At 52.2% G+C, this 26,064-nt stretch overlaps 11 protein-coding genes across 11 annotated transcripts; 5 read left to right on the forward strand and 6 right to left on the reverse strand.

Annotated features, from left to right (window-relative positions):
- Positions 1 to 1,210: 1,210 nt before the first annotated feature.
- On the reverse strand, positions 1,211 to 4,354 carry MAA_05655 (Cys-Gly metallodipeptidase dug1; the record flags this gene model as incomplete). Its single annotated transcript, XM_007823653.2, has 6 exons — positions 1,211 to 1,802; positions 1,876 to 2,019; positions 2,358 to 2,420; positions 2,538 to 2,714; positions 2,868 to 3,044; positions 3,105 to 4,354. The coding sequence occupies 6 exons, from the start codon at positions 4,352 to 4,354 to the stop codon at positions 1,211 to 1,213; spliced, it is 2,403 nt and encodes an 800-aa protein (XP_007821844.2).
- Positions 4,355 to 5,719: 1,365 nt separating this feature from the next.
- Positions 5,720 to 7,771, forward strand: MAA_05654 (retinoblastoma-binding protein; the record flags this gene model as incomplete). The annotated part of the gene is made up of 3 exons (XM_007823652.1): positions 5,720 to 5,891; positions 5,955 to 6,243; positions 6,298 to 7,771. 3 exons carry the CDS (start codon positions 5,720 to 5,722, stop codon positions 7,769 to 7,771), a joined length of 1,935 nt encoding a protein of 644 aa, XP_007821843.1.
- A 624-nt stretch (positions 7,772 to 8,395) lies between these two features.
- MAA_05653 (Arsenical pump ATPase, ArsA) lies at positions 8,396 to 9,010 on the reverse strand (the record flags this gene model as incomplete). The annotated part of the gene is made up of 1 exon (XM_007823651.2): positions 8,396 to 9,010. The coding sequence occupies one exon, from the start codon at positions 9,008 to 9,010 to the stop codon at positions 8,396 to 8,398; it is 615 nt and encodes a 204-aa protein (XP_007821842.2).
- Positions 9,011 to 9,115: 105 nt separating this feature from the next.
- Positions 9,116 to 9,520, reverse strand: MAA_10819 (uncharacterized protein; the record flags this gene model as incomplete). Its single annotated transcript, XM_011412738.1, has 1 exon — positions 9,116 to 9,520. The coding sequence occupies one exon, from the start codon at positions 9,518 to 9,520 to the stop codon at positions 9,116 to 9,118; it is 405 nt and encodes a 134-aa protein (XP_011411040.1).
- Positions 9,521 to 10,174: 654 nt separating this feature from the next.
- MAA_05652 (Cytosolic fatty-acid binding protein) lies at positions 10,175 to 10,643 on the reverse strand (the record flags this gene model as incomplete). Its single annotated transcript, XM_007823650.1, has 2 exons — positions 10,175 to 10,509; positions 10,571 to 10,643. The coding sequence occupies 2 exons, from the start codon at positions 10,641 to 10,643 to the stop codon at positions 10,175 to 10,177; spliced, it is 408 nt and encodes a 135-aa protein (XP_007821841.1).
- Positions 10,644 to 11,067: 424 nt separating this feature from the next.
- On the reverse strand, positions 11,068 to 12,621 carry MAA_05651 (uncharacterized protein; the record flags this gene model as incomplete). The annotated part of the gene is made up of 6 exons (XM_007823649.2): positions 11,068 to 11,440; positions 11,562 to 11,592; positions 11,658 to 11,725; positions 11,798 to 11,915; positions 11,974 to 12,352; positions 12,448 to 12,621. The coding sequence occupies 6 exons, from the start codon at positions 12,619 to 12,621 to the stop codon at positions 11,068 to 11,070; spliced, it is 1,143 nt and encodes a 380-aa protein (XP_007821840.2).
- A 2,646-nt stretch (positions 12,622 to 15,267) lies between these two features.
- MAA_05650 (MFS transporter) lies at positions 15,268 to 17,143 on the forward strand (the record flags this gene model as incomplete). The annotated part of the gene is made up of 4 exons (XM_007823648.1): positions 15,268 to 15,587; positions 15,734 to 15,971; positions 16,073 to 16,550; positions 16,620 to 17,143. 4 exons carry the CDS (start codon positions 15,268 to 15,270, stop codon positions 17,141 to 17,143), a joined length of 1,560 nt encoding a protein of 519 aa, XP_007821839.1.
- An 803-nt stretch (positions 17,144 to 17,946) lies between these two features.
- On the forward strand, positions 17,947 to 19,329 carry MAA_05649 (UDP-glucuronosyl/UDP-glucosyltransferase; the record flags this gene model as incomplete). Its single annotated transcript, XM_007823647.1, has 1 exon — positions 17,947 to 19,329. One exon carries the CDS (start codon positions 17,947 to 17,949, stop codon positions 19,327 to 19,329), a length of 1,383 nt encoding a protein of 460 aa, XP_007821838.1.
- A 651-nt stretch (positions 19,330 to 19,980) lies between these two features.
- MAA_05648 (Hydroxyisourate hydrolase) lies at positions 19,981 to 20,376 on the forward strand (the record flags this gene model as incomplete). Its single annotated transcript, XM_007823646.1, has 1 exon — positions 19,981 to 20,376. The coding sequence occupies one exon, from the start codon at positions 19,981 to 19,983 to the stop codon at positions 20,374 to 20,376; it is 396 nt and encodes a 131-aa protein (XP_007821837.1).
- Positions 20,377 to 20,803: 427 nt separating this feature from the next.
- Positions 20,804 to 21,391, reverse strand: MAA_05647 (uncharacterized protein; the record flags this gene model as incomplete). The annotated part of the gene is made up of 2 exons (XM_007823645.1): positions 20,804 to 21,186; positions 21,250 to 21,391. 2 exons carry the CDS (start codon positions 21,389 to 21,391, stop codon positions 20,804 to 20,806), a joined length of 525 nt encoding a protein of 174 aa, XP_007821836.1.
- Positions 21,392 to 24,252: 2,861 nt separating this feature from the next.
- On the forward strand, positions 24,253 to 25,909 carry MAA_05646 (LEM3/CDC50 family protein; the record flags this gene model as incomplete). Its single annotated transcript, XM_007823644.2, has 5 exons — positions 24,253 to 24,352; positions 24,598 to 24,711; positions 24,779 to 25,486; positions 25,554 to 25,716; positions 25,798 to 25,909. The coding sequence occupies 5 exons, from the start codon at positions 24,253 to 24,255 to the stop codon at positions 25,907 to 25,909; spliced, it is 1,197 nt and encodes a 398-aa protein (XP_007821835.2).
- Positions 25,910 to 26,064: the final 155 nt, after the last annotated feature.

The following is a 26,064-nucleotide window of genomic DNA, read 5'->3' on the forward strand; positions in this document are numbered from 1 at the left end:
GTGCTATGGGCCGACACTGAGGTCTGGTCCGTTAATGTTGGCTCGCTAAAGTACCAGCACCCTGGCGTCAATTGAACTGAGTTGCTGCTAGTTGAGCCTCCAGATGTCCATCCTGGATCCATCAATGGGTTGACTGGTAGCCTCAGCCACCGACATCCGGAGCCAATGCTTAGTTAACCTGGTGTGTTCTTGTACCAATATAAGTCGATGCCAACTTTGGGCTACTAGAAGGGCTTTACTGAAACTAGGTAGGTTTCTGCTGCAAGATTTGCTGGGCAGAGTGATTGATGGCTTTGAGTTGACTCTGAACAAGACATGGCGCCATTCAACTTTAAATGTTCCAAGGTTTAGCCATACAGCTACTATGTGGTCAGTAATCCGGCGTGCTTTTTTGCGCCAACATGAGCAAATACTACATATTCACTTCGCCATCGCTTTGCAAGGTATCGGCCGAGGGTCCCATTCGCTGTATCATTGCAGCAAATTGATCATCGTGCATGTTGAATTGTATTTCCGAAGCACAATCACCGAGCCCCGTTTCCCTGTATGGCTTGGTCATGTGAGTGCTCATAGCCAATTTTTTCATGTTCAAATGTTGGCAAACATTATTATTGTACGTACTTAGATGTAGCTACGGGATCTTCCCTCCATACCTACCCAATGTACGGAGTACTCATGCAAGTAACCGGTGCCACCAAACCGCAACGATCCAACCACTGACACTTGGCAGTAATTACCCCCAGCTCCAGAGTCGGCCATTACTCGACGCGATGTACCTGGTGCGGGAAATTTGCAGATGCGTCAATGGTCAACCACTTGCGAGGTGTACGGGCCAGATGGGTGAGAGCTGTGATGAACCAACAGTGCCACCTGATACGTATCACTGCAGGTCGAGCCGGTTCTTTCTGGCATCTTGAAGCCCATTGTGACAGACGATGATTTGCAGAAGTGCCTCCAAGGCTGCTGCTCATCACAGCCTAGGGAACAAATCCGAGTTGCGTCCCAGAAGAAAGTAGACTGGGTCATGAATTACTGCTTGTTATTCCTATACGTGCATTCCGGGTATTATTCAAATCATTCATCTAGAATCGGGCTCAAGCAGGGTATCAATCCGTTCACTGCATTATCCAAGTCTGCCCAACAAATGCCTCCCAAAACCAAACCCGCAAACGCCAGAAACCATGGTACCGAACCAAGCAACACGCTCAAGTTACTCCATCGCCGAAATCCGTCTCGCAATCGACTCACTCCTTCTCTTGGCTACCGTAGCAGCATCCCAGGTCCCCGCGAATATGTCCTCACACTCTTCATCGTCATCCGAATCAAACACAATCTCATCGCTGCTCCGCCCGTCAACATCGCGACCTTCCCGTCCAATGAACCCCAGATCTTGAACATTATAATCCTCCCAGCTCCGGTGTGACATGACTCGTTCCGTCTCAAGGATATATTTTCCCACCTTGTATTTTTGCGACGGCTCTGTAGCATCAACATACTTCCATCCCAGCTTGCGTGTACATGTCGCACAACAAATATCCGCAACAACGTGCCACCCGGTAACGAGCTGCCTGTCCTCACTTCTTCCAATACGAATATTCAAAAGAGTCGTGTTGTCAGCCGGCGGGGGTGGCGGCGCGACCAGGAAGGCCCGTCCATAGCGGCCGGTAAAGCCTTTCGAGATGATTTGCGATGTGAGGGCCAGATCCGTCGAGCAGGTCATGCAGCGAAGGGTATCTGGGGCGCTGCGCGATAAGCAACGCTCCGAAGTTGGGGGTTTGGCGGCCGGGCCATGTGCCGGCGGGCTGTTGGAGGGTGTTGTCAGTGTCGACGAGACCGCCGAGCCTGCTGGACTTGATGAAGCCGTCGACGACGAACCAAGCGTCGACCGCCGTCGGTGAAAGGTGAAGTTCAAACTTGGCAGCAAGAAACTTGGGAAGACCGGCCGTGTTGCTGAGATGCTGGTAGTGCTGCGTCTCCGGGCCATTTCGACGTGAACCACTTGCCGACAAGGGTGTGGTGCTGTTTTGGATGTCAATCTGTGAAGCACAGCGTCCAATAATGCAACCGGTCAGAGACGCACAGGGCCTGTCGGGCACGAATTCGTCAAGGACGCTGCATTTCTCTCAGAAACCAGCGGGCCAACAAGGCAAAGTCCAAAGATAAGAAGAGGCCTGGGATGAGATGGGACATCCGACACCGCTTGGACCGGGACCAACAGCGAACGAATCTCACATGAGCTGGTGACATGACCACCAAGCCAACCCCGCATGCCATACCGTCAACATATCAGCAAGTACCGAGTGCTGGCTGGGTGGCCAAGGCGCTGGCACGTCGGTACATCTGAGTACTTCACGTACATACTCCCTTTCATAAGATATTCCGTACATTTGATACCAGCCATGTCAACTGATCTGACGGCGCTAGACCAGCTTTAGCATCCGTGGTGCTGTGGCCCAAAACTTCCGAAAGTCAAAAACCGAGATGGCCTTCCGTGGATTTAAAGGCTGTGGTAAATGTGCGAACCAGTTCCCTCGTACCTTCTACTGCATAAAAAAACTGGCATGAAATGCTCCCATTTGCTGTGCCCGTCCATCAACATCAGTTCCTTGATTGAGCGGGTCTTGGCAAGGACTTCCTGGGGCATGAGCCGGGGCTCTTCGGCATCTGGTCGGCGCCATGGCCGGGATATTTGCGCCACTAGCTCAGTGTCCCAGCTCCGTCATGTTTACGACGAGTTTCACACACCCAGACCACACAAACACGGCAGCATGATAGTTATATATTCGGTCATTATGGCCATATGCTAATTATCTGGTATACTATACAGCTCACTTAAATTTGTCCTTATCCAATCCTTCTCCACCTACGTTTGGGGCTCCTCCGCAACGTAGTGCAGGTACGCCCCGAGGAGCTTGATGCCCTCAATGTAGTTTCGTTTGTCCAGCTTCTCGTTGATCGAGTGGGCACCATCGGTTGAGCTTCCCATGGGAAGCAGAAGGACATTCTTGCCGGTAGCCTCCTCGAAGGTTAGAGTAACGGGGATGCTGAGAACCAGGTTAGCTTCTTGGATGTATCCGCCATTGCATGGCTTGAATTCTGCTTACCTTCCACCCTCACGCGTGAAGTCAGGCTGAACGCCCCAAACACGTTCGGTAGCCTTGGCAGCGGCGGAGAAGTTCCAGTGCTTGGGCGAGGCAGCCCACCACTTGCCAGTGTGCTGCGCATAGACCTTCATAGTGTTCTTGCTATTCAGCTTGGCAAACTGCTCTTCAACGTACTTGTAGACGCAGTTGTTGGTGGTATCAATGTCCATATTAGGCACAGTTCGGATTGAAAACTTTCCAATGACCTTGGCAGGAATGACCGTCTTAGCCCCAGGGCTAGCGAAAGCACCCTCAACACCGTGGACTGAGAGAGAGGGGTATCTCCAACGCGCCATTAGAGTGTTCTTCTTGTCGTCGTGGATAGTAGTCTTGCTACCTAGCGACTCAAAAATGTTGTCCATGGTGAAAGAAATGCCATCGTAGAGGCCTTCCTCTTCCTTGGTGACAGGGGCAACCTGCTCCATGATTCCAGGGATTTGGATCTTGCCGTTAGTGTCGACAAGGGAGCCCAAGATGCGAACCAGGTCAGTCATGGGCTCCTGAGCAGTGCCGCCAAAAACACCACTGTGAAGATCAGCTCCAGGGCCCGAGACTTCGACGGAATAGTAGTTGCAGCCTCGTAGACCGTACGTCAGGCAAGGCTTCTCAGTGCCAAGCCAGTAGTTGTCGGAAATACAGACAGCATCAGTATCTGCAAAGTATTTCTTGGCTTCAGCCTGGATGAACTCCTCCAAACCCTCTGAGCCGTACTCCTCCATACCCTCAAAGCACATCAGCAGGTTGACGGGGAAGTCGATGCCAGCCTTCTGGTGAGCCTCAATGGCGTTAAGCCAGCCCAGGACAGGTCCCTTGTCGTCAGTAGAGCCACGACCAAACATGCGACCCTTGTCGTCGACGGACAGTTCAAAAGGCTCGGTAGCCCAGCCGTCGCTCTTCTCGGCAGGCTGAACATCGTAGTGGCCATATACAAGGATCGTTCGCTTGTTCTTGTCATTTCCGTAGCGAGCGAGGACAACGGGGGGGAGATCAAGGTGCTCCTTGTGAGGCTGTTTGCCAAGAGGTCGAAGCTCGACCTCAGCTCCCAAGCTCTTCAACTCGCCGGCGAGCCATTCTCCCATACGGACGACATCGGGACGACGAGCATCCTCAGCTGAAATGGAGGGAATGGCAACGGCCTTGCGGAGGCGCTCAATGAAGTGGTTGGCGGAATCATCCACCTGTTTGAAGTAGCTGTCGAGTTGGGGAGCCATCTTTTTAGCTTGATGGATGCGGATAGAGTCTGTAAGGTATGAACGACGACAAGCAATCTTCCCCTGGTATTGCGATTTTAATGAAGAAGACACGAAATTGAGGGGGAGAGATCTTCTATGAGATGCTCGAGGAATATGGCAGAGCGCCGCCTGTAGCAAGACGGTGCGGGGCATCACTCTTTGCTGCACATGCTCCGTATTCCCTGACCCTTTGTAGCAGGTGGGGGAGATGCTAAGCACTGGGAAGGTGGAAGGTGCTTGGGTGCTGCCGCACACTCAAGGTAGGACGCAAACGCAACTGCACTTGCAAAGAGAAGGTGCGGGAGGAACGGTTATCCACGGCAGCCAATGGAAATGTGCTGACTGGTGAAGGGAACTTTTTGCTAGACCAGATCCACTGCAGGCGCTAATAAAAATGGACCCCATAGGGGTACGTACTTCTCGGTAGCACGCGAGATGATTGTCGGATACCGGATGCTGTGTTTATCCGAGAACTTGGCCCCGGCGTTCGGACAGTGTTTGCGTCGCATTTGGCCGAAGCTAGTATTATTAATGGATCGCCTGTCTCCCTGCGCTTCTCCAGCTTTTCTCCTCATCAACCAACTTCAGCCCATATCCCTCTCCCATCATCTGTCGACATATCCATCGTCGGATCGTCAGATTTTCCAACTCTGGCTTCTGGGGAATCGTTTGCACTAATCGACAGCTGGCTGATGCTCACACAGACGACTCGGCGCCATTCGTGACCTTGCCCAGCCGCATCACGCGGATAGTGCATGATCTTCCGCCACCACCCCCTTTGACGAACAACGACGAAGTGGCTCGACAAGCTCAAGACGGAACACCACCCCCATTTCAGTGTCGCGCGCTTGCTTTTTTGCAAGGATATCTAGATATCAGGCTCTTTGGCTAACTCGAGGCGTTGCTGGAGCGGTGGGTGTATTCTCGTGGTTGAATCGGTTGTGAGGTGGAACGTGTGGGCTAGCATATTCCTCAGGCATCTGCCTATTGTACTCCTTATTGTTCAACCCTCTAACCGCTATATTCATTTGTTTTTTTTCCAAGTACAATCAGAATTGACTATTTAATTTTCAACTTATCCTGAATAGCACTCGAGTGCGAGAGAGAAAAAAAATAAAGGAGAGGAATTTCAAGAGAAGGGAAATCACTCAAAAGAAATAACTGCCGTCTCTAGCACAAGAAGAAGAAAAAAGAGAGAAAACAATTCAATTTTGATTTCATTTTTGGGCGAGCGATTGAGCATTTACTGGTACATCGCTTCGCGACGTTCGCCGACGCTACTGACATTGCTGCTGTCTGCATTCCTCGTAACAAAGGATTTGCCCGAGTCAATCAGATCTCAAAATGGCATCATCAGTGTTTTTCAAGTTTAAGTCTCAGAAAGAACCCACCCGAGTGGAATTTGACGGAACAGGTATCTCAGTTTTTGAGTTGAAGCGTGAAATTATCAACAAGAGTGGCCTGGGAGATGGCACAGATTTCGACCTCTTCATATACACCGACGACAACAGTGAAGGTGCGTACTTCCCACTAGGTACCAGGCGACGGCGAAGTTGCAAAGATGCTAACACTTGCTTAGAATACGACGATGACACGACCATCATTCCTAGATCAACAACCGTCATAGCTCGGCGACAGCCAGCTCTGAAACCTGGAGCCGGCAGAGCCGCAAGATATGTTTCAGGCAAGATGCCAGTGACTGCAAAGAATGCAGGCCGCAAAGAGCAGTCATCCAAGGCCTCATCATCAAAGCCGAGTGCCACTGCTATCAGTGAGATGAACAATGCCATGACGGAGGAGGAGAAAATGGCGGCCATGTTTGCGGCCCAGACGGAACAGTGGTCTGCCCAACAGGAAGAAATGTCTCAGTAAGTGCCTGCGTCTCTATATTGACTGAAGTAGCCCAGCTAACAGATCCATAGTCAAGCTCCCGTCTTCAAACCCGGAGCTAAGAAGCCAGCGAATGTCCCTGACCATGATCCTCCCCAGGGATACATCTGCTACCGCTGTGGCAATAAAGGGCATTGGATTCAGCTTTGCCCAACAAACGATGATCCTGATTTTGATAACCGACCCCGTGTAAAGAGGACTACTGGCATCCCCCGATCTTTCCTCCAGAAGGTTGACAAGTCGGTGGTATTGGCCCAGTCAGATGGCGATGAATCTAAACGACCATCTGGCATCATGGTCAATGCCGAGGGAGAATTTGTCATTGCAGAGCCGGACAAGGCATCATGGGAGCAATATCAGGCTAAAGCCAAGTCGTCTACGGCTAACAAAGAAGCTCAAGCCGAAGATCAGGAAGTGCAGGAGAGGGGTCTACAATGTTCGATTGACAAAAAGATGTTCATAGAACCAATGAAGACGCCTTGCTGTAAGAAGACGTTTTGCAATGATTGCATAACCAATGCTCTCATAGAAAGCGACTTCGTCTGCCCTGCATGTCAAACTGAAGGTGTGCTAATCGATGACCTTCAGCCTGATGACGAAATATCAAAGAAGATGCAGGAATACCTCAAGGAAAAGGAGACTGCCAAGAGCCCTCCGCCAGTATCTCCCAAGGGGGATGTTGCTACCCCTGAGAACGGCACTAAGAATGTCGATGCCAAGACTGATGATGAAGAAAAGGGGCCAGAGGGGGAGCCATCGGGGAACGCACAAGAGTCGAAAACAACACAGAAGTCTCCAACTCCTCCGGAAGCCACCGTCAAGTCGTCCACAGTTGCCGCAGAAGGCGAAATGCAGGTTGTCAAGTCCGAGGACAAGCAAGCTGTGGATGAGTCGAATACGCAAGAGGTCAACCTGAAGAAACGGCCAGCAGACGACTTTCTCGAAAACCCAAAAATCCCCAAAGGCCCCAAGGCGATGCAAAACCAACAAAGCAACATGAATGGCATCAACAACATGATGAACGGCATGCCTAACATGGGTATGCCTAATATGATGTTTAACGGCATGGGCATGATGCCTCCAAATATGATGGGCATGCCGAGCATGAACATGAATATGAACATGGGGATGCCGCCCAACATGATGGGCATGCCGATGATGGGCATGCCAAACTTTGGAAACATGGGTGGAGGTTTTGGGATGAACGGCAGCTGGGATATGAGCGGCATGAACGGCATGAACGGCATGAGCGGCATGAGCGGCATGGGTGGCATGGGTGGCATGGGCGGCGGCATGAATGGTATGAATGGTATGAATGCCATGAACGGAATGGGCGGAAATATGGGAAACATGGGCGGCGTGGGTGGTTTCCAAAATGGAGGGCAGAATTTCGGCCAGCAGAACAATCAGGCCGATGAGGATGCCTATTTTCGAAAGCCGGTCAACCCTCATCGCCACCAAAACAAGCAACGCAGGATCAGACCCAGCGACTACCGCGAATTGTGACTTTGACAACAATCTCTCTCTCACGTCTCGTGCCCAGGATGACATGTGCTCGTCCAGGAGGACGGGCCGTCTCTGTAGGTCCGGACCAACTGCATATTATCATCACGGCGGCTGGCGATCTCAACACGAATGCTTGAGCCAGACGAATATTCATGGCTACTGGCTTTTCTTTGTTTTTTCACTTTTTTGGATCGGCGTTGGGACGGGGACTTTTTGCCCTCTTATTTCTTTTCAATGGCGTTGACTTACCAGGCCACCTTGTTTGGCTTGCAGAGCAAAGGGTGGCAGTTTGACGGAAGAATTGGCATTGCTACGGCGTAAATGGATTGGCTCGGTTCAGGAGGAATTCTTCCAGATACCATGACCGCAGGTCTCATCATTATTACTCTTTAGAGAGAAGACAAATTCAAAAAAAAAATTCATTATACACTTTTCCCAATCAAATTCTTTATTCGAGTGAAACCGGTTCTATATATGTGTATCATGACCAATGTGACGCTCCTTGTACGCTTATCATGTACATCATGTCCATCATGACGAAATATGGCCCCATCATCACAACACACCCACGCTACAACAACGCCCGCTTCAACCGCCCAGCATGCATGTCCAAACCGTAAAAGCTTACTCGGGAGGAATATACTGCTTCATCAACAGCTCGCTAAACTTCTCCAACTTTTCCTTGCCTCGCACCTCCTCCACCAACAAGGGCATCTTGACGACGTTGAAATCCTCGGCATACAACTCCTCATACTGGTCCAGGTACTTCTTTTGCATTTTCCTCCTGGCATTGCACTGCTCACACTCGCTCGCCTTTTTGGGAAACAGCAGCTGGTTCACGACGATGCAGTGCGTGTCGATGCCGTAGCTCGACAGCTCCTGGATCATGCGCTCCGTCTCGTAGAGACTCAGGAACTCGGCGATGCAGACGCACACAAAGGTCGTCAGGTCGGCGTCCTTGAACTGCGTGTTTACCTCGGAGATTGTTTCGCGCAGCGACTCGAGCTTCTCCATCATCTCGTTGAGGTTCTGTCCGTTGGGGAGGGCGCCGCCCGAGCCGAGGACGCCGTTGAGCAGGGGCCCGTACTGGGAGGAGAGCTGGGAGACCTTGGCGAGGGCCTTTTCGAGGACCGAGGGGAACTGGAGGAAGCGCAGGGTGTGGCCGGTGGGCGCGGTGTCGAAGATGATGGTTTCGTACGAGAGCGACTTGACTTGTTTGAGGACCTCGGCAAAGGACATGGCTTCGTCGATACCGGGGATCTTTTTTTGGAGACGCAAAGTTAGTTTACAATGTGTTGCGAATGGTGGGATTGTTAAAAAAAAAGGAGAAGAAGAAGAAGAACGTCAAGAAGGAGTGTAACTTGCAGCAAATGCCAAATCCTGCATCATGCCACCGATGCCGCCGCCCATGGCGTTCATGTCTTCCTCGCCCTGGCCGGCCAAGAGATCCTGCATGCTGCCGTTGGGGTCAATCTCCATGGCGCTCAGGTTGTCGAAGCCATTGACCAGACGGGCCTCCTTGCCGAACTTTTGAGAAAACGCATCGGAGAGGTTGTGTGCTGGGTCGGTGGAAATCAGGAGCACTGAGCGGCGGACCTTGGCGAGCTGAATGGCCAGGGAGCACGATGTGGTGGTCTTGCCGACGCCGCCTTTGCCGCCGACAAAGATCCAGCGAAGAGAACGTTGGTCGAGGAGGGACTGGAGCGTGGGCTCGAGAGCGTCGTCGGCGGAGATGATGGCTGACGACATTGTTGTGTGTCGCGGCAAGGGATTGAGCTTGGAATCTGCGAAGGCGCCGCACGGGTGCGGGTGAGGGATTGGACGGTGTCGACTGGATAGGGGACGGGACTGGGAAAGTTGGTTTCTCGCGGTCAAGGCTCCAGGCACTGACGTCTACTTATGTTGATGATGGCGGTTTCTAGAAAGTACTGGGGCCTGAGGGTTGAATGTACATACTAGTAGTACTTGACATGTACATACATATTAGGTCGAGGAGCGAGAGGCGAGGGGCAGGGGGGTGGAGGGGCAGGGCATGACAGAAATAGTCGGGCACTTTGTGACAAGTATTGTGTGGGGCGATGCGTGGCATTTTGGCTGTGAATTTTGTCTGGTCCCCTTTCAGTTCCAACCAAGGTCTCAAGACAAGTCAAGATGAATGTGAATATAGGGTATGGCAGAGTTTGAAATGGAAGCAAAGAGTATTATTTAGATAATAGATATAGCTGCTTCTACTCCGCGGCATAGCCTGACTGGGTCTCACGGAGTAACATGTAAGATCAACATAGCGTATTGTTTACCACCTCTTGAGCGTCATGTATCCATTGAACTTTACGTATTCTCGTTACTACGCATATCCAAGCTAGTCCAGTCACCAGCAACGCGTCCCAAAAAAAAAAAAAGTGCCTACACAACGCGATCAAAAACCCGGACGGCGGTGACGGAACCAACAGTCACACTAGTCGTCATCTGCGCTTCCTTGAATTCGCGAACAATCGTCACAACCTTGCTGCCATGCACCGGTGTCTGCGTTTGCGTCCACTTGTTGCCGTCCTGCACCACCACACTGCGGACCTTGGCCTCATCCTGGCGGGTTTCTTCAAACTCCTCGCCCAGCTTGAATGTAAACTCGGAACTTCCCAGTCCAGCTTTACTCTTCACATGCCACGCATCTCCGCTCCTTTCTATTTCGATCTCCGGAGACGCCGATTTCGCCAGCTGGCGCTTTATCGGGCGGACGCCTAGGTTGGGGTAAGTCAAAGCCTGGAGCTAGAGGATGGCATCTCCCGGGGTCGCGTCTACCTAGCTCTGAGAGGAACTCGTCGAAACCAGTGCTTTTGATTAGCTTGTATTTTCCAGTGAAGACGTCCGTCATCTCGAAGCGTTTTTTTATTGGCACGGTCCTTGGAGACACGATGGATTGTGAGAGGATGATGGCCCCCTGTACTACAGTAGCAAAGAGTTGACGCAGTATCCGTTTCAAGTAGTCGATGAACAACCAGCGATGCTTCACCTGGTATGCAGATGAGACAGATGCGATGCTAGATACACAACATCCAGGTAGATGTTCCTTTTGATGGCCAGAGGTCCATTTATTCAGCCTTCGTGCTTGGTGGTGGTAGTCATGTCGTCATAGCCGTTGACGGGCTTAATCACGGTCGAGACATGCTTTTCCACGCGGCAGCCACAATTGAATGCGGGCGCCAAAGGTCTTCCTTTCTTGGGAATGATATCCGCGTCCAAGCAGCAAGTGGTGAGAGGCATGAGCACGAAATTCCCCCCCTCCCTTCTTTTCTTGGTCACATCCGATGCTCGGAAACCATCACCTCGGTTCTCTTCACAATTCCCCTGTGCTGCTCCCTCAGCAATTCATCGCTGTCGCTCCGCCGATCGGCATGGCCACTCGAATTGTCGCCGTCTGGCTCTGAGCGATAGGCCGCGGCCGAGATCTCCGTCTCATTCCGCCAGTAGCCCGACTCCATGCGCGACAGACCGTGCTGCTCGTTTTGCGAGGGCTGGTTGACGTAGCCTTGTCTGGATTTCGTGCCACCCGTTTTATTTGACGACGCGTCGTGGGTGGACTGGATGTTGAAGACTTTGCGGTAGATGTTGACGAAGAGGGAGCGCATCGGCGGAATGCACGCGGCGATGATGATGCAGAATTGTTCCGTCCTGATTGTCCAAGAGCATTCATTAGCCTGGTGTTTTTGGCCAACGCACGGGGAGGAGAGGACATGTCTTTGACTTTAAAGTCCAAAGGCCATCGCTCTTTCCTTTTAAGGCGCCCACTTACATCATCCAGATGATTAGGTCAACTGTTTCATCTGCATTGGCCCAAAAGTCAATTCCTGTCAGAGCGTCTGTCAAAGCGCAGGGATTTACTCCTTACATGTATAATCGCCTCGGGAGGAGAGCGTCTCGAGTTTCATCGTCTTGATAATGGACGCAATGCCGGCACTTTTGATGTCGGCGTGTCAGTCAGCCTAAAAAAAAATCAACTCCTCCAAATGCCCGGCAGAGGTCACCTACAACGCGCCCAGGCCCATGAAAAACATGAGGCTCATCTTCAGCCGCCACTCCATGTGCAAGTTCCACAACACGCTGACGGGAAACACGGCCAACGCAAAGTCCGAAAAGACGGAGAAGGCTGCAGGCGTGCGAGTCTTGTTAGTCCCGCGACTGAAACAGAGAAGAAGGTTCCGTACAGGCTGTGAAATACCCATAACCCTGTTGCACCTTGGGATCCCAACACTTTCCGACCTCGCTCAGCCTTGGATCCCACAAGGCCGCAGCAGGCGTACACTGCGCAAAGATAAAGGCCACGCAGACGACGCTGATGACGAACAGCATGGCCACCATGATGTAGAGGAACCACATGCGGGAGTGGCCCTTGCCAATGATTTGCCGGATGAAGAGGACAATCGAGATCTTGGCCACGGCGGTGCTCATAATGTGGAATGCCTGACTGACCCAGTCGAGCTTGACCGACTGGATCTTTTCATCTTCAGAGAGGAACTCGAGGTGCCTCCCTGTGCCATATTGCACTTCTGGTGTGGTGACGCCCATGAAGGCGACGGCGAGTATCTGGCAAAGTTATTTCCACCGATGAGCATCCCAAGACGTGCAGGAACAGCGAGAAATGAATCAAGTTTATAGAAACGCGCGACGGGACAACTTACAAACGATATCAAAATAAGCCAGTCATCTGCTCCCAAGCCGCCTCGCTTCTGAAAACGGTTGTATACTCGACCGGTGACGAACAAGGTCGTGATGCCGCATTCTATCCAGCCAACAGCCAGAATAACAAACCCTCTGTCTACATCTTGACGGGCCAAATTCTCGTTCGAGGCCATTGTGCAATTTGCAAGCGCCAACAGGACAATTCTCGGAAAGCGGCAAAGGGGGACCAGATCAAGTATATACTACTCCGTACCAGCCCGATCAACACTTCATCCTGCAGCACCACAGACCCCGAATCGACTCAGGTCAGCTGGAACAAATTAACCATGCATACGGGGTACGTGACCGAAATTTCGGAATATTGTCATGTCCCTGGCACATGGAAAAATTGAAATTATTCTACGGGCATGCAGCCGCATCAACCAACGCGTCCAGGAAGGAAAAGCAAAGGGCAGGAAACAAGGGATGGTTCGGAGCCTTTTCAACATCGGTGCTTACGGAGTACATACAGCCAGATTCAGTCACGTACCATCATTGGTAGTACAAGTTGGCAGAGGCCATCGACATGGGGAGACATACATAACTACATTACTCCGTACACTAGTACCACTACATACATACGCCTTACCAGGGCCTGGCGAAGGATCTTTGCCGTCTTTTTTTACCCGGCCACGTGGGGATGACTCGACCATGACCTGAAGTCGGTACAGGACCGAAATTGCAGTGTCGCTTAGAGAGTATCGTTGCAGATAGCCGCCGCCATATGGGGGCTATGTACGGAGTATGGTGCTTACTAGTACGTATGTAGTTTACTTGATGACTTTGTTTTTTTTTGGGGGGGGGGGGCTATACTTGGAGTGAAACGGAGGGCCTTGGAAAATTTACTCGATGCAAGCTGGGGGCAGAAGCTTACTATCCCGGCAGTAAGACGATGATTGCCACGGATTTTGAGCAGACCAACAACCACCCTCGTGGCCTGTGTTGTACGATGGTCCGTGGTGGCCACGGCAGTGTTGGGAGCAGCTCAATAACCCTCAAGCCCCCCCATCAGCCCCAGCAGAGAATCGAATTGCCCCGTGCCTCCCGTGTTGTGACACTGCATGGTCCAGGCCGTGTCGAGTATGCGCACGGAGTACAGAAGAGCCACCGCGGCAGTACGGAGTAGGCTTCAACAGGAACATCCAAGTCCATGTGTCGATCGATCTCACTAGTCAGAAGAAGCCGGAGCAAGGGAAATACTTTGACCTCCCCTTCCTGGCTGCCTCCTCACCGGTGCGGCGTTTGGAGTTTGGACATGGGGCTGTGGTACGGTCTGTGCGGACAAAGGAGGAGCGGTGTCACGGTTGATTTATGATACGTGACAAGACGATATTGAACGTGTGAATTGTGAACGGCTGGGAAGGAGGGCGCCACGAGATGTGAGGACTCGGAGGTCCTGAGTCGTGTTGCACTGATGATCATTGATTACCCTCATGCCCCGGCCACGGCGTCGCCACGTAATTTTGTACGCTGTACGGAGTATCAAACCATGTCCACAACATACTACGGAGTACTAGTGCAAGAAATAAAGCGTACTTGGTAGCGAGATCTGGAACGTTGAAGAACTGTCCTTTGGCCTGGTCCAAAATGTGCAGTCCCCGACATGGTTTCCGGGCCGTAGATTCGCTTCGACCGAGCCGAACACGCAAGTTTTTATTTTAACCGTGCCGGAATAGAACTCGTAATTGCGCTGCTGGCCGACGAGCTCTTTCGCACCCTTCTTCTTCATTTGCAGAGAGTGATAAGTTGCTCACATCTGTAATCGGGATCTGGGGCACCATGTCCACCCCGAGTTGTTTCTCAACATGAGGTGAACGTGACTCCTGGCTGGCCCGTCTGACCCACAGGGACGGGAAGTTGGTCCACTGGCTTCCACCGGCCTAGTGGGTCCGTACCAATCATGAATGTTTGACATGTGGTGTTTCATTGGACTTTGGACCGTGATGGGACGAGAGACGCGAGCCGGGGTTCCCCGGTCGGCAAGAGCTAGCCGTTGCCAAGAAAAATTGTTAGCGACAGCCGAGGGAGTTCTCCACATTAATTCCCGACAAGAAACTTTTCGAGTTGGGTCAGTTGGCCTCGGGTGTTGGTGTTGTACAGAGCAGACGCGGTTGGTTGTGAAAACAGATCGTCGTTACTCCGTAATGTAGATAAGAAATCGACACCAAAAGAGGAAGAGGCAGACGCAGACTTTTCCCCTCGGTTAGCACTCCGTACTCCGTATTCTGAAGCAATTTGCCACATCGTCATTTGGATGTGGTTCAACAAGCGTTGCTCGTCTCCAATGCACTTGTTGGTTGCCATGGGAATTGGCCATATGCGACCATGGGCCGACCACGACGTAACAAGAGAAGAATTAATTTCGGAGCTCAGGCCTTGGACATTCCATCTGCATCATCTGTCATGCCTGTTCGTACATCGGCCAACCTGGCAGAAATCGGCCATAGTGCGTCACAGGTGTATGCGAGATGCAAATTCTCCTAATTGATGCTGCTGTTTCCGCCTCAGGAGCTGCCATCACTGCTAAAGTAGAGAACGCTGCCGGGCCGCCAAATCGGGGGGAAAGTGCAGCCGCGTTGGCAGGCTCTTGCCGTGTGAGCAGTCAGTTGGCATTATCCAGCAACGAAGAACTGCTGTCCACTTACCTACCTTTGGTAGGTAGGTCGTGTTCGTCGCGTTGGTCCTTTTTACACCTCCTTTTTTTTTTTGCTTTGTTAACTTTGCTTTTGTCCCCTCTCGAAACATCCTGTCCCCTCGTCACTCTCCATCGTGACGTCGACATGTCGGCCGAAAAGCCGGAATCCCTTCCCAAGGACATGACTCCCAATAAGGTCGAGGCCCAAACGGCCATCAGTTCAGACGGCGAATCCCTCCAAGACCATAATGGCTACCTCGTGGACGCGCACTTCGTGAGCCGCAATATCCAGACCACGCCAGACGGGAATACGATACTCATTCCCCAGCCATCCAAGGATCCGAATGACCCGTTGAATTGGACCTGGGGGAAGAAACACCTGTTCCTGTTTATCATTGCAGCGACGTCCCTTTTGCCAGACTATGGAAGTGCCACCGGTGCAGTTACTCTACTGCCGCAATCTGAGTATGTGCGATTCCTATACATGTTGGTTCGCGGTTGATGCGCAGACAAGCTGCTTCTGATGGATAAAAAAGAATTTTTTTAAAAAATAGAAGAAAAAGAAGAAGATAATTATAATAATGGTTGATCTGATGTCATGTGCGAAATAGAATCTGGCACATGGATCCCGATGTCGTCAATCACTCACAAGTCGGCAATGTCTTCATGATTGGCGCCGGTGGCATCGTCGCCATCTGTCTGGGCGCATACTTTGGCAGACTCCCCGTCATGTTCTGGTTCATGATATTGGCACTGGGCACAGCCCTCTGGTGTACTGCGGCCGAGACGTTTGAGTCCTTCATGGCGGCGCGTATCCTCAACGGCTTCTTTTCCCCCGTCGCCGAAGCAGTAAGAGATCCTCCTGCCCTGTCAACCTTTCAGCGTGGACCAAAAAAAATCAAAAAATCAGACAAATAAATAACGTCGGCTAATACCTCGAATTCTCAAAGGGCGGTCTCATGTTCATCAAAGACATGTTCTTCTTCCACGAGCACGCTCGCAAAATCAACATCTGGGCTTCCTTCATCGTCCTCTCGCCCTACTTCGGCCCCCTCTTCTCCGCATTCATCATCGACACGCAGAAATGGCAGTGGGCATTTGGTCTCTACACCATCATGACGGGTATTTGCGTCGCTGCCATCTTTGCTCTTCTCGATGAGACGTACTATGATCGCAAGTTGCCCCCCAGTGAGCAGCCTCAGCGCAGGTCGCGAGTCTTGAGGGTCATTGGAGTCGAGCAGTGGCACACGCGACACTTGAGAAATACCTTCACCGAAGCTATGTCGCGTCCATTTATAGTCCTGGTCAAGTTGCCAGTGTTGATTTCTAACACATACTACCTGTTGGCTTTCGCATGGGTGGTGGGCATCAACACGACCTTGGCGATTTTCTTGACACCGTTGTATAAATTTGGTCCCAAGCAGATAGGTAAGGGCCCCCTTTTCGCAAAAGATCTTCCATGCACACACACGCACGCTTAGCCTGACCCGGACCCAGGTTTCTTCTACTTCACACCCATTGTCGCCGCCATCCTAGGCGAGATAGCTGGCCACTGGCTCCATGACTTGGTCGCCAAATGGTACCAGCGCCGTAATAACGGCCGCCTTGAACCGGAAGCCCGTCTGGCCGTCGTTGGGATTTCCACTCCGTTCCTATGCAGCGGCCTCATCTTGCTGGGGTTCTCCCTCGAACGCGCATACCACTACATGTTGGCCGCGCTCGGCTGGGGCTTATACGTCTTCGGCATCATGATCACGACTGTAGGCGTCAACGCGTATAACCTCGACGCCTATCCGACTGCTTCCGGAGAAGTGGCTGGTTGGCTGAACCTTTCGCGTGTGGCCGGCGGTTTCATTATTAGTTACTTCCAGGTTCGGTGGGCGGAGGATATGGGCGCAATTAAGAGCTTCGGTATCCAGGCGGCCATTTGCTTTGGGGCACTCTTCTTGATTGTTTTTCTGCAGTTGTATGGGAAGCAATTGAGAGAGTGGTCTGGTCAGCCACATTTCAAGACGATATAGATATTTAATATCAAAGGGATGGCCGTGCTGATGAGGCGTTCTTTGTATGGCGTGGTGAAACAGCTGTGGGATTCACTTCCAGTTTCACTCTCATATAAATCGCCTCGAGATTCCCGTGAGTGGTTTACTGCACATTTCAGTTTCTCCGTATCAAAGTGCTAATTTATTTATTCATCTGTGAAGATTTCGTATGCCCCGGCAAAGTACAACCTGCCGAAAGTCCTTGGGTCAGATAAAGACCATGAAACTCGACAGGCGCAAGGCAAAGGAACTGTATAGAAACCCGCGTTCCCGACTTGCTTACAGCGTTGCATTGCAGATCAATTCCACCTCCGGCCCTGGGACAGCTCGGTGCTCACAGAATCGCCGAAACAGCGAGTCCCACTGGCAACCATACATTGAAAGACCTAAGACAAGTCATCTTCTAATGGGTCTTTTGTTCGGATGCTTCGGTGACATGATGCATCTACCGCGATGGATGCTGTAGGCACAGCAATATATCGTAGGTCCGTCGGGCACGATTATTTGTCCTATGCGGAAAGACAGGTATACTCATGATGAAATGAGCCGTCACATACCGAAGTCGGCTACTCCAGCGCCCTGTGGGCAAGATAGACATGTTCCGTGAGGTGGGTAGGTCCTCATGTAATGCTATTGACGCATTGACTAATAATATTGGGATGTGTAACGATGCCTCGTGATGCCTGGCGTCACAACACCCCTTCAAATAGGCTTTAAGCCGCCCCCTTATGAGATGGTCGAGGTCTTCAACAACGCACCAACTCAACCACGACAAATCCATCATGGGCTCTACTTCTGAGAAGCCCCTCTTACTATTCACATCCTTCCCGGGAGAGGGCCACACCAACCCGGTCCTCGCCATCGCCAAGCACCTCATCCAGCGCGGACACACAGTCGCGTATCTGTCCACCAGCAGATACCGCGAGAAAATACTCTCCATTGGCGCTGAGTTCCTCTCGGCAGAATGGCCAATTCCGGGTCTCGATCCCCAAGCCGGGACGGCCTTGCAGAGCATGCCCATTGGGGTTGGTCGCTTTGCCTACCTGCTGATTCACATTTTCTACAAGTGGCTCGTCTTGAGGGTCGATGCCGTGTCTGACGCGCTGGAGTTCTTGCGAAGAAGGGAACCGGGCCGAGAGATTATCGTTATAGAAGACATCCTGAACATGAGCACGATGCCGTACCGATATGGCAGGCCTCTGCCGGCAGGATTCAACACAATGCCCAAAACAGTAGGCATCAGCCCCGTGCCATTGATGCTACAAAGCCAAGATACGGCACCATTCATGCTCGGCCTGCCGCCCGACGCTTCGGAGTCCGGGAGACTGAGGAACAAGGCGCTGAATAAGCTCGTCAACGAAGGCCCCATGAAGCCCATGGTTGACGTGTGGAAGGAGGTCATGACGCAGTGTGGCTGTACGGTCACGCCAGAAGGCAGTCCGTTGAATGCGTGCTTTGACGCATACGACGCTACGTTTATGCTGTGCTCGCCGAGTTTGGAGTATCCAATATCGGATTTGCCGCCTCATGTGCGTTTCGCAGGGTGTCTGCCACGAAGGGGCATAGACGCTCACACGAAACATCCCGCCTGGTGGTCTGAAGTCACCGATACGGCGCCCAGCACCGGTCCCCGAACAACCAAGATCGTCTTTGTGTCCCAGGGGACGGTCAGCACGAATTGGAACGAGCTCGTTATGCCTACACTCGCCGCCCTCGCCGGCCGAGACGATACCCTCGTCATTGCGGCGCTAGGTCTTCCCGGTGCCATACTTCCCGAGGGGTTTGATGTCCCGTCTAATGCGAGAGTGGCCGACTACGTGGCGTACGATGCTATTCTGCCCTACGCCGATGTGTTCGTCTCCAACGCAGGGTACGGCGCTTTCGGGCATGCTGTCATGAACGGGGTACCGGCCATATTCGCTGGCGAAACAGAGGAGAAGCCCGAGGTGGCCATGCGTGCGGAATGGGCTGGCTTTGCGTACAATTTGAAGACACAGACGCCGAGCGCTGACCAAATCAGAGATGCCGTGGATGCCGTTTTCGCGGATGACAGGTATAGAGTCAGAGCGGGCGAGCTGAGGAGGGAAAATGAAGAGATGGATGCGCTGGGCATGATTGAGAGGCAGATATCATCTGTGCCTTGGGTAGTGAATGGTGATACATAAAGGCGGAGAGATGGGCTGCTTTGTCGACCGAGAATGCATTGGGTCAAACGTGAACGTATAACAGTGCTTTTTCCTTTAGAGCATCACGAGCATCCCAATTTATAAAAGAGAAAAACAATCATGACCTATTCCCCAACAGTGAGTCGTACAATACATCAGACGCAGGGAGGGGACATGGCAATGTTGGCATTTGTCGTGTCAATCGTGCAGAGTTGCCGCCCCACACCATCTTCATTCACGATAGTCCCTCCAACTATTTGTGCGGGCATCTGCGCTTCCCACGCGGGGCCGCCCGTACAGCGTCCAAATGTCACCAAGTGCGGAGCCTAGTAACACGACGAAGAACTTGAGGGGCAGAACAACGTCCTGCATCAGACGCCTGCCTCTCCTCCCCCTCTCTGCCTCTCTCTCTCTCTCTCTTTTTTTCATTTGGGGTGATTATTGCCTTGAGTTTCGTTTCGTTTCGTTTCATTGCGAACCCCTTCAACCTCTTCACTAGATAGACATCTCTGTGCTGCGATACACGCCCATCGGCCGCACTTGCACTCACTCGGCGCAAGAAAAAGTACCAGACCCCTCCTCTCGCACCCAACCACTCCCAAAGTGACCATCACTCACATCCTCATCGTCAACCCCCAGGGCCCGCCAACAATGGCCGCCAAAGACGCCATCACCTGCCACGTCCTCGACACCGCGGCCGGCCGGCCCGCCAAGTCGATCCGCGTGCGTCTCGAGGGCCCCCGCGGCTCGCAGCCCGCAAAGGAGTTCGAGTCCATCACCGACGACGACGGCCGCATCAAGGTCTGGCTCCCGTACAGCTCGGCCACCGCCTCGGGCGAGGTCCCCGTCTACACGCTCGACGACGTCCTCGGCCAGGCGGAGGCGTCGTCGACCTGGACGCTGCGCTTCGACATCGAGGGGTACTACGGCGAGGGCAAGACCTTCTTCCCCGAGGCCGTCGTCGTGTTTCGCGTCCAGAAGGGTCAGCACTACCATGTGCCGCTGTTGTTGAGCCCCTACAGCTACACGACGTACCGGGGGAGCTAGGCTAGGCCCGGCCCAACCTTGACATCAAGAGTTCCTCACTGCATAGTCATAGATTCGACACGTGGAAAGGTGGTTACAGTGGTGAAATTAAAACAGCCCATCGTGCGCATTTCATCATGACGTGGTCGTGGCAATGGTGCTTTCTGCGTTTCCAAAGCTGATCCGTCCCGAAATGTGTCTCCCCCGTCTTGATAATCCAATGTATCTCTCATCCCTCTGTCCTAGCCGGACTCTCGGGCACCCGGTTTTGTGTACGCCCAGCAAACACACGCTTTCTCAGCCACAAAAAAAAAATGTTGAAAAAAGTACCAGTAAAACTCCCTCGCTAAAGTATTCATATTGGCAGGCCGCCATAACCTCGTAAAAACGCTAAATACATGGCGCGAATCTTAACAATGTATCGCTTTGTTGACTTTCCACCAAGGCTTCAAGATCGCTTGAATCGGCTGAATAGTCCAGACTTTCGGCGGTGTTCTGCCACATCCGGTGAGGTCGGCGGTGTATCGTCATCTTTCTTAGAACTGGAGCGCATGCTCTCGCCTCCATCCTTTGAAAGTCGTAGACTGGTTGTCGACGTGCTCCTCAATTGATTGTTATTCTTTCCGTCAAAGTCTAGCATCGAAAGAGACACAATGCTGCTCAAGGCTTCAGATTGAGGATTAATGACGCCATAAGAAACCGTTCGCTTGTGCTTCTTCAAAAAAGAGAGCCTGTGCCTCTTGATCATTCGCTCCTCGCAGACGTCTTCGTACGAAAGCATTGCGTTTGGCGAGAGGTCCGCATCGGGATGAGGCAGCGTAGTGTTTGGGCCTAAGTAGCCAAGAATTAGCACATTGATCACGAGGTCTCATCTTGCTGGGAATCACCACTTACCACTATGAAAAGGTTCCGGAAATCCTGTGTCTCTGGGTATGCGCTTGGGCTTTTTAACACGCGGAGGAGACATGACTTCGATCTGTGGGATGGACGAAGTCTCAGTATTGATCCTTTGGAGAGTATTTTGTCGTTCAGACATGGTAAGTGTTTATGTATTTGTGCTCCTGGAAGACATATGTGGTCGGGTGAGATTTGGTGGCCGAGGCTACTATGATGGCATAAGAGGTCGATTTATAACAGTTCGGGGCGTCACAAGTTCAGTGTTGATGACAAACAAGGGAATCTGCGGTCTTTGAGGTGCTGAGTGAAAGTCAAAAATGAAAGAAGTTCAGTGGCTGTTTGTTGGAAAGGAGCTATTGTCTGCTTGCAAATAGTAGTGTGAATATTCATTTGCAGAATCGTACCCCTACAGACATAGACTTTGATGGCGCTGGCCTTGAACAGAGTGGCAGGGTGCCTAGGTGAGTAGTGACACAGCCGGTCATGCGGTAGCGAGATGAGCCGTCGATAACAGGTATGAAGATTGGCGCCGTCGAAACCGCCAGGGATAGGAACTTGCAAGAAAAGAGAAATGAGTGGTGGATTCCGCTTGAAACAGGCTTGGTGCCAAACGATTCCACAGTTCTTGTTCACGAGCAGCCCGGAATATGTTGTTCTTATGTCTGGATGGGTGCCTAGTAGCTATGCAGTAATGACAGGCTGCCAGAATTTGGATGTGCCGCTTGGCATTGTTCCTGTTCATAAAGCGGAATTGCTTTCGCCGTCTGGTGTGCTCGGATTTCGTCCGGGCGGATCGACCACTAGCAACTAGGTCTGCCTTGTACATAAAGAACCAATGGCCACGACAAACCGGACGACGTGCATTTCAGTACAGAGTCCTCCGTACCGAGTACAGCTGGCCAAGGTTCTTGCTGCGACAAGACGTAGGATTACTGAGCGACAAAGCTGCGTGTCGAGCGTGTCTGTGCTGGCCTGGGCAGGCTGCGCCTCACTGTCTCACTAGGGGGGTGACGACAAGGTGGATGAGAAACAAACAGGGCACACTGCAAATACAGAGGCGCTGAACAAGCTCACCCGCCAAGGCCTTTGGGGAGAACTCAACAAATGGTCTCTCCCGTGTGACGACGGCTCCGCCGCTAACCAAGAGGTATGTCGGTGTGGTGAGACTCAGTAATCAGAGACTGCCGTCAATGCCCGTTGTTGCTGGGGGCACGGCAGCGAAATGATCCGAATTTCGAGACGGGATAAACATAAGGCATAGAGCACGGAGCACAGGGGGTACCCCGTGAGAAAGAGTTGAGCTCTGGAACGGCGCGGATCAGGGCAGCTGATAATCCGTCACTGGGCCTAATGGTGCTCTCGTCTCGCTGAGTTTCCGCTATTCGGAATCAGCGATAGGGGGAGACCCTTACGGAACAAGGAAACTCATTGGCCAAGTCGGCTCAAACGGCAAAAGCTGTGGGCAGACGGAAGCAAGGCAAAAAGAGCTCCAACGATGCGAGCCACAGAATTGAGCACAAATCCCTTGACGTCAAACGGAAGGCGCTGCGCCTCGCAGTGGTAAGAAGGTACCAGGAACAAGTCGATAGCCGTAGGAAAGCCACCAAATCCGTTCGGCCAGGGCTTGGAGATTTCGTGGGGAGCTTTCGAAACTCTTTATACTGTACGGAGTATGTATCTCGAAGTCCGACCAGAGGAGATGTCTGCCCTTGGCAAAAGCACCAATGGCCAGATCAGAATCTGTTGGGCCAAATCGCATCATTTGACCTGCCAATGCAATGGTCAACAAAGCATGTTCTGCATGGACTACCATCCCGCTGTCACATTCAACCATTGCCAGTTCTGGGGAAGCGTGGATCCATGGCCAAGTACGGACTCCAGAGTACGACCAACCCAGTCCACATTTAGCGCTTCTTGTTCTTGAGTACTTAATGGGCCCAGTGGCGTCTCCAAGTTAGCTGGAGTGTCGCAAAGCAGCTGCGTCAGAGACACCAGCAGAGAGAGAGGACGACCAGAGAGGGATGCAGATCCATGCTGAACGACTGCTTTCCCTCATGAGAATCCAGTAGAAATCGGCAGGGTGGCAAGCCACGATCGGTGAGATTGGCATGGAGAAGATATGAATGCATGGAGGATCGGTGTGATCTATAGATGACCAGTGCCTCGGCTCTCGCTCTCGGGCTCTCTTTCTCATCGGATGGTCTTTGCTGATGGACTTCAGAAATCACTCATAAGCACATGGCAACTTGTGGCGATCTGGGGCACCAGTGACTTTCGGAAGGCTCTGGACTCGATGTTGACTCACAATTGTAACACGTCAGAAACTACCCACCATATGGCAACTATGACCACTTTAGTCGCCGAGACTTGAGTGTTTCGCTTTGGAGAGTAGAAGTGAGAGATGAGATATCAGATGCATGACAGCCCATGGCTAACCTGAGCACAGTCGGGAAGGAACTACAGCGTCGCCCCTGCCAAGATCCGATATAAACATGAAAGATGTCGTCAATCCTTTATCGGGGGGCACCAAGGAACAGAAGAAAAGCATGCGGGATGCGAGTGCCTCGGTACTAGCAAATGCCAAGTATATTGTATAATGTTTCAAGCAAGTTTTCTTATGCTGTGAATGGCTGTTCTCGGGAGTCGGATGTGACGCTGACAGTTGACAGCTGTTTGGCATTGGTGCTTCCATGTTCGCACCTGTCCTTTGCCTGCTACCCTGTGGCGCCTGTGTGGCTTAAAGGCCCTGTGCGGAGTATTTTTGGCTCCTGTTCAGCGATGCACAAAACTGCACAGCCGCACAGCCACGCGTCTCGCATTCTGGCGTGGGCGTTGCACCAGCCACAGTCTCTCGCTGTGCTCCAAGTCGAGACAACAACCCCTTGGAACAGCATCTCACGTCACATTCAATCATCCTGCCATAGCAGGCAAACCATCTTTTTTACCCAGGTCGGCCACGAATATTCGCATCGCGCGTCTCTATAGTCGACTTTTCCCGCCATGTCCGACACTCCGCGAGGCGTCGAGCATACAGACTCGATAGACTCCCACGACTCTGCCCCGAAGCAGCCGGAGAAGACAAAGAGTCGCAGACCTCCCAGTGAGTGCCGCCGTCCTGCGTTTGACCACGTGCCTGAGATCTGCCATCGATGGCAAATACAGTCTATGAGGACGGGGAATTAACGACGTGACACTAGACACCGCATTCCGACAGCAGCGCTTGAAAGCATGGCAGTATGCGCTTCCATGGTGCCTTACCTGCTGAATCAAGAGTGTACGGCTGACCACGATGCGATAGACCAATTTTGACACCTAAGACGGTGCTGCCATTGTTTTTCACTATAGGCATCATCTTTGCCCCTATCGGCGGCCTCCTTCTCTACGCCAGTTCGCTGGTACTTTGCCCTGTTCACCGTCTTGTGCTTTCTTATCATGGTCTAACTCCCTTGGCCCCAACAGGTACGAGAGATTAAACTCGACTACACGCACTGCATAAACGATGCGCCCGATTTTACCACCTTTGCAGATATGCCTGGCAGTGCTGTGGAATCCGCTTTCAAGAACGCCAACAGTAGCGTTCGCGCGCAGTGGGCGAGAAAGAAAGATGTAAACGTCACCCTTCATAATGGTAGAGAGATCAAGGGCAACCAGTGTGTTCTCCAATTCACCATTCCTGAAGACATGGGCGCACCTGTCCTATTCTACTATCAACTCACCAACTTCTATCAAAATCACCGTCGCTACGCCGAATCCTGCGATCTTCAGCAACTCAAAGGCGACGCACGCTCGTACAGCGACATCACCGGATCAAAATGTACCCCGTTATATGGAATCAAGCCAAATGACACGGGCAAGCCATACTACCCTTGTGGTCTCATTGCCAACTCCATGTTCAACGATAGCTTCTCCTCGCCGGCTTGGCAAAACCCTCCGAATGACGGCAAGGCCCGCACATATAACATGACGGACAAAGGCATTGCTTGGGATAGCGACAAGGATCTCTACGGCCCAACCAAGTACAAGGCCTCTGATATTGTGCCCCCTCCCAATTGGGCCATAGCCTATCCCGATGGCTACACCACTGACGGCATGTATCGACCACCAGACTTGCAGAATTGGGAGGCTTTCCAGGTCTGGATGCGCACGGCCGGTCTGCCTACCTTTAGCAAATTGGCCATGCGGAATGACCAGGACACAATGGTATCCGGTATCTACCAAATCACTGTCGATGATCGTATGCCATGCCCAATCTACTGCCGGAGTTAATCGGCGCCATTACCTGCTGCTAACATTACTCGCAGACTTCCCCACGATCGAGTACAAGGGCACCAAGTCCATACTCCTCACCACCCGTACCGTCATGGGCGGCCGCAACAACTTCCTGGGAATCGCATACATTACCGTCGGCGGAGTGTGCATTATCCTCGGTGCCATCTTCACGGCCACACACCTCCTCAAGCCAAGGTTAGTCAACGCCCTCACTTGAACTGCTCTGCCCCGTTCTTCTTACCTCTATGAATCACAATCTAACCAGGTGCATTTCAGAAAACTCGGCGACCACACTCACTTGACCTGGAACAAGGTCCCGGCGTCCAAGCCCTCCGGCCCCAGCACAGCTATGGCCAGCGGCCGTGAAATCCGCCCCGGCGATGCCTAGACGGATCTCCATGGCGTGCACCCATCTACCACCTATTCCAGCACAAGCGTCCTTTTCTTCTGTCCTAGCTGGCCCCCTGGCGCACCAGTATGGCATTAAGAGTTGACGACGTGCCAGCAGGCTAGGGGGTCCGTCTTCTTTCCCCCCAAGCTTTG

The sequence above is a fragment of the Metarhizium robertsii genome (genome assembly GCF_000187425.2).
Source record: "Metarhizium robertsii ARSEF 23 chromosome Unknown MAA_Scf_2, whole genome shotgun sequence".
Classification (NCBI taxonomy): Eukaryota; Fungi; Ascomycota; class Sordariomycetes; order Hypocreales; family Clavicipitaceae; genus Metarhizium; species Metarhizium robertsii.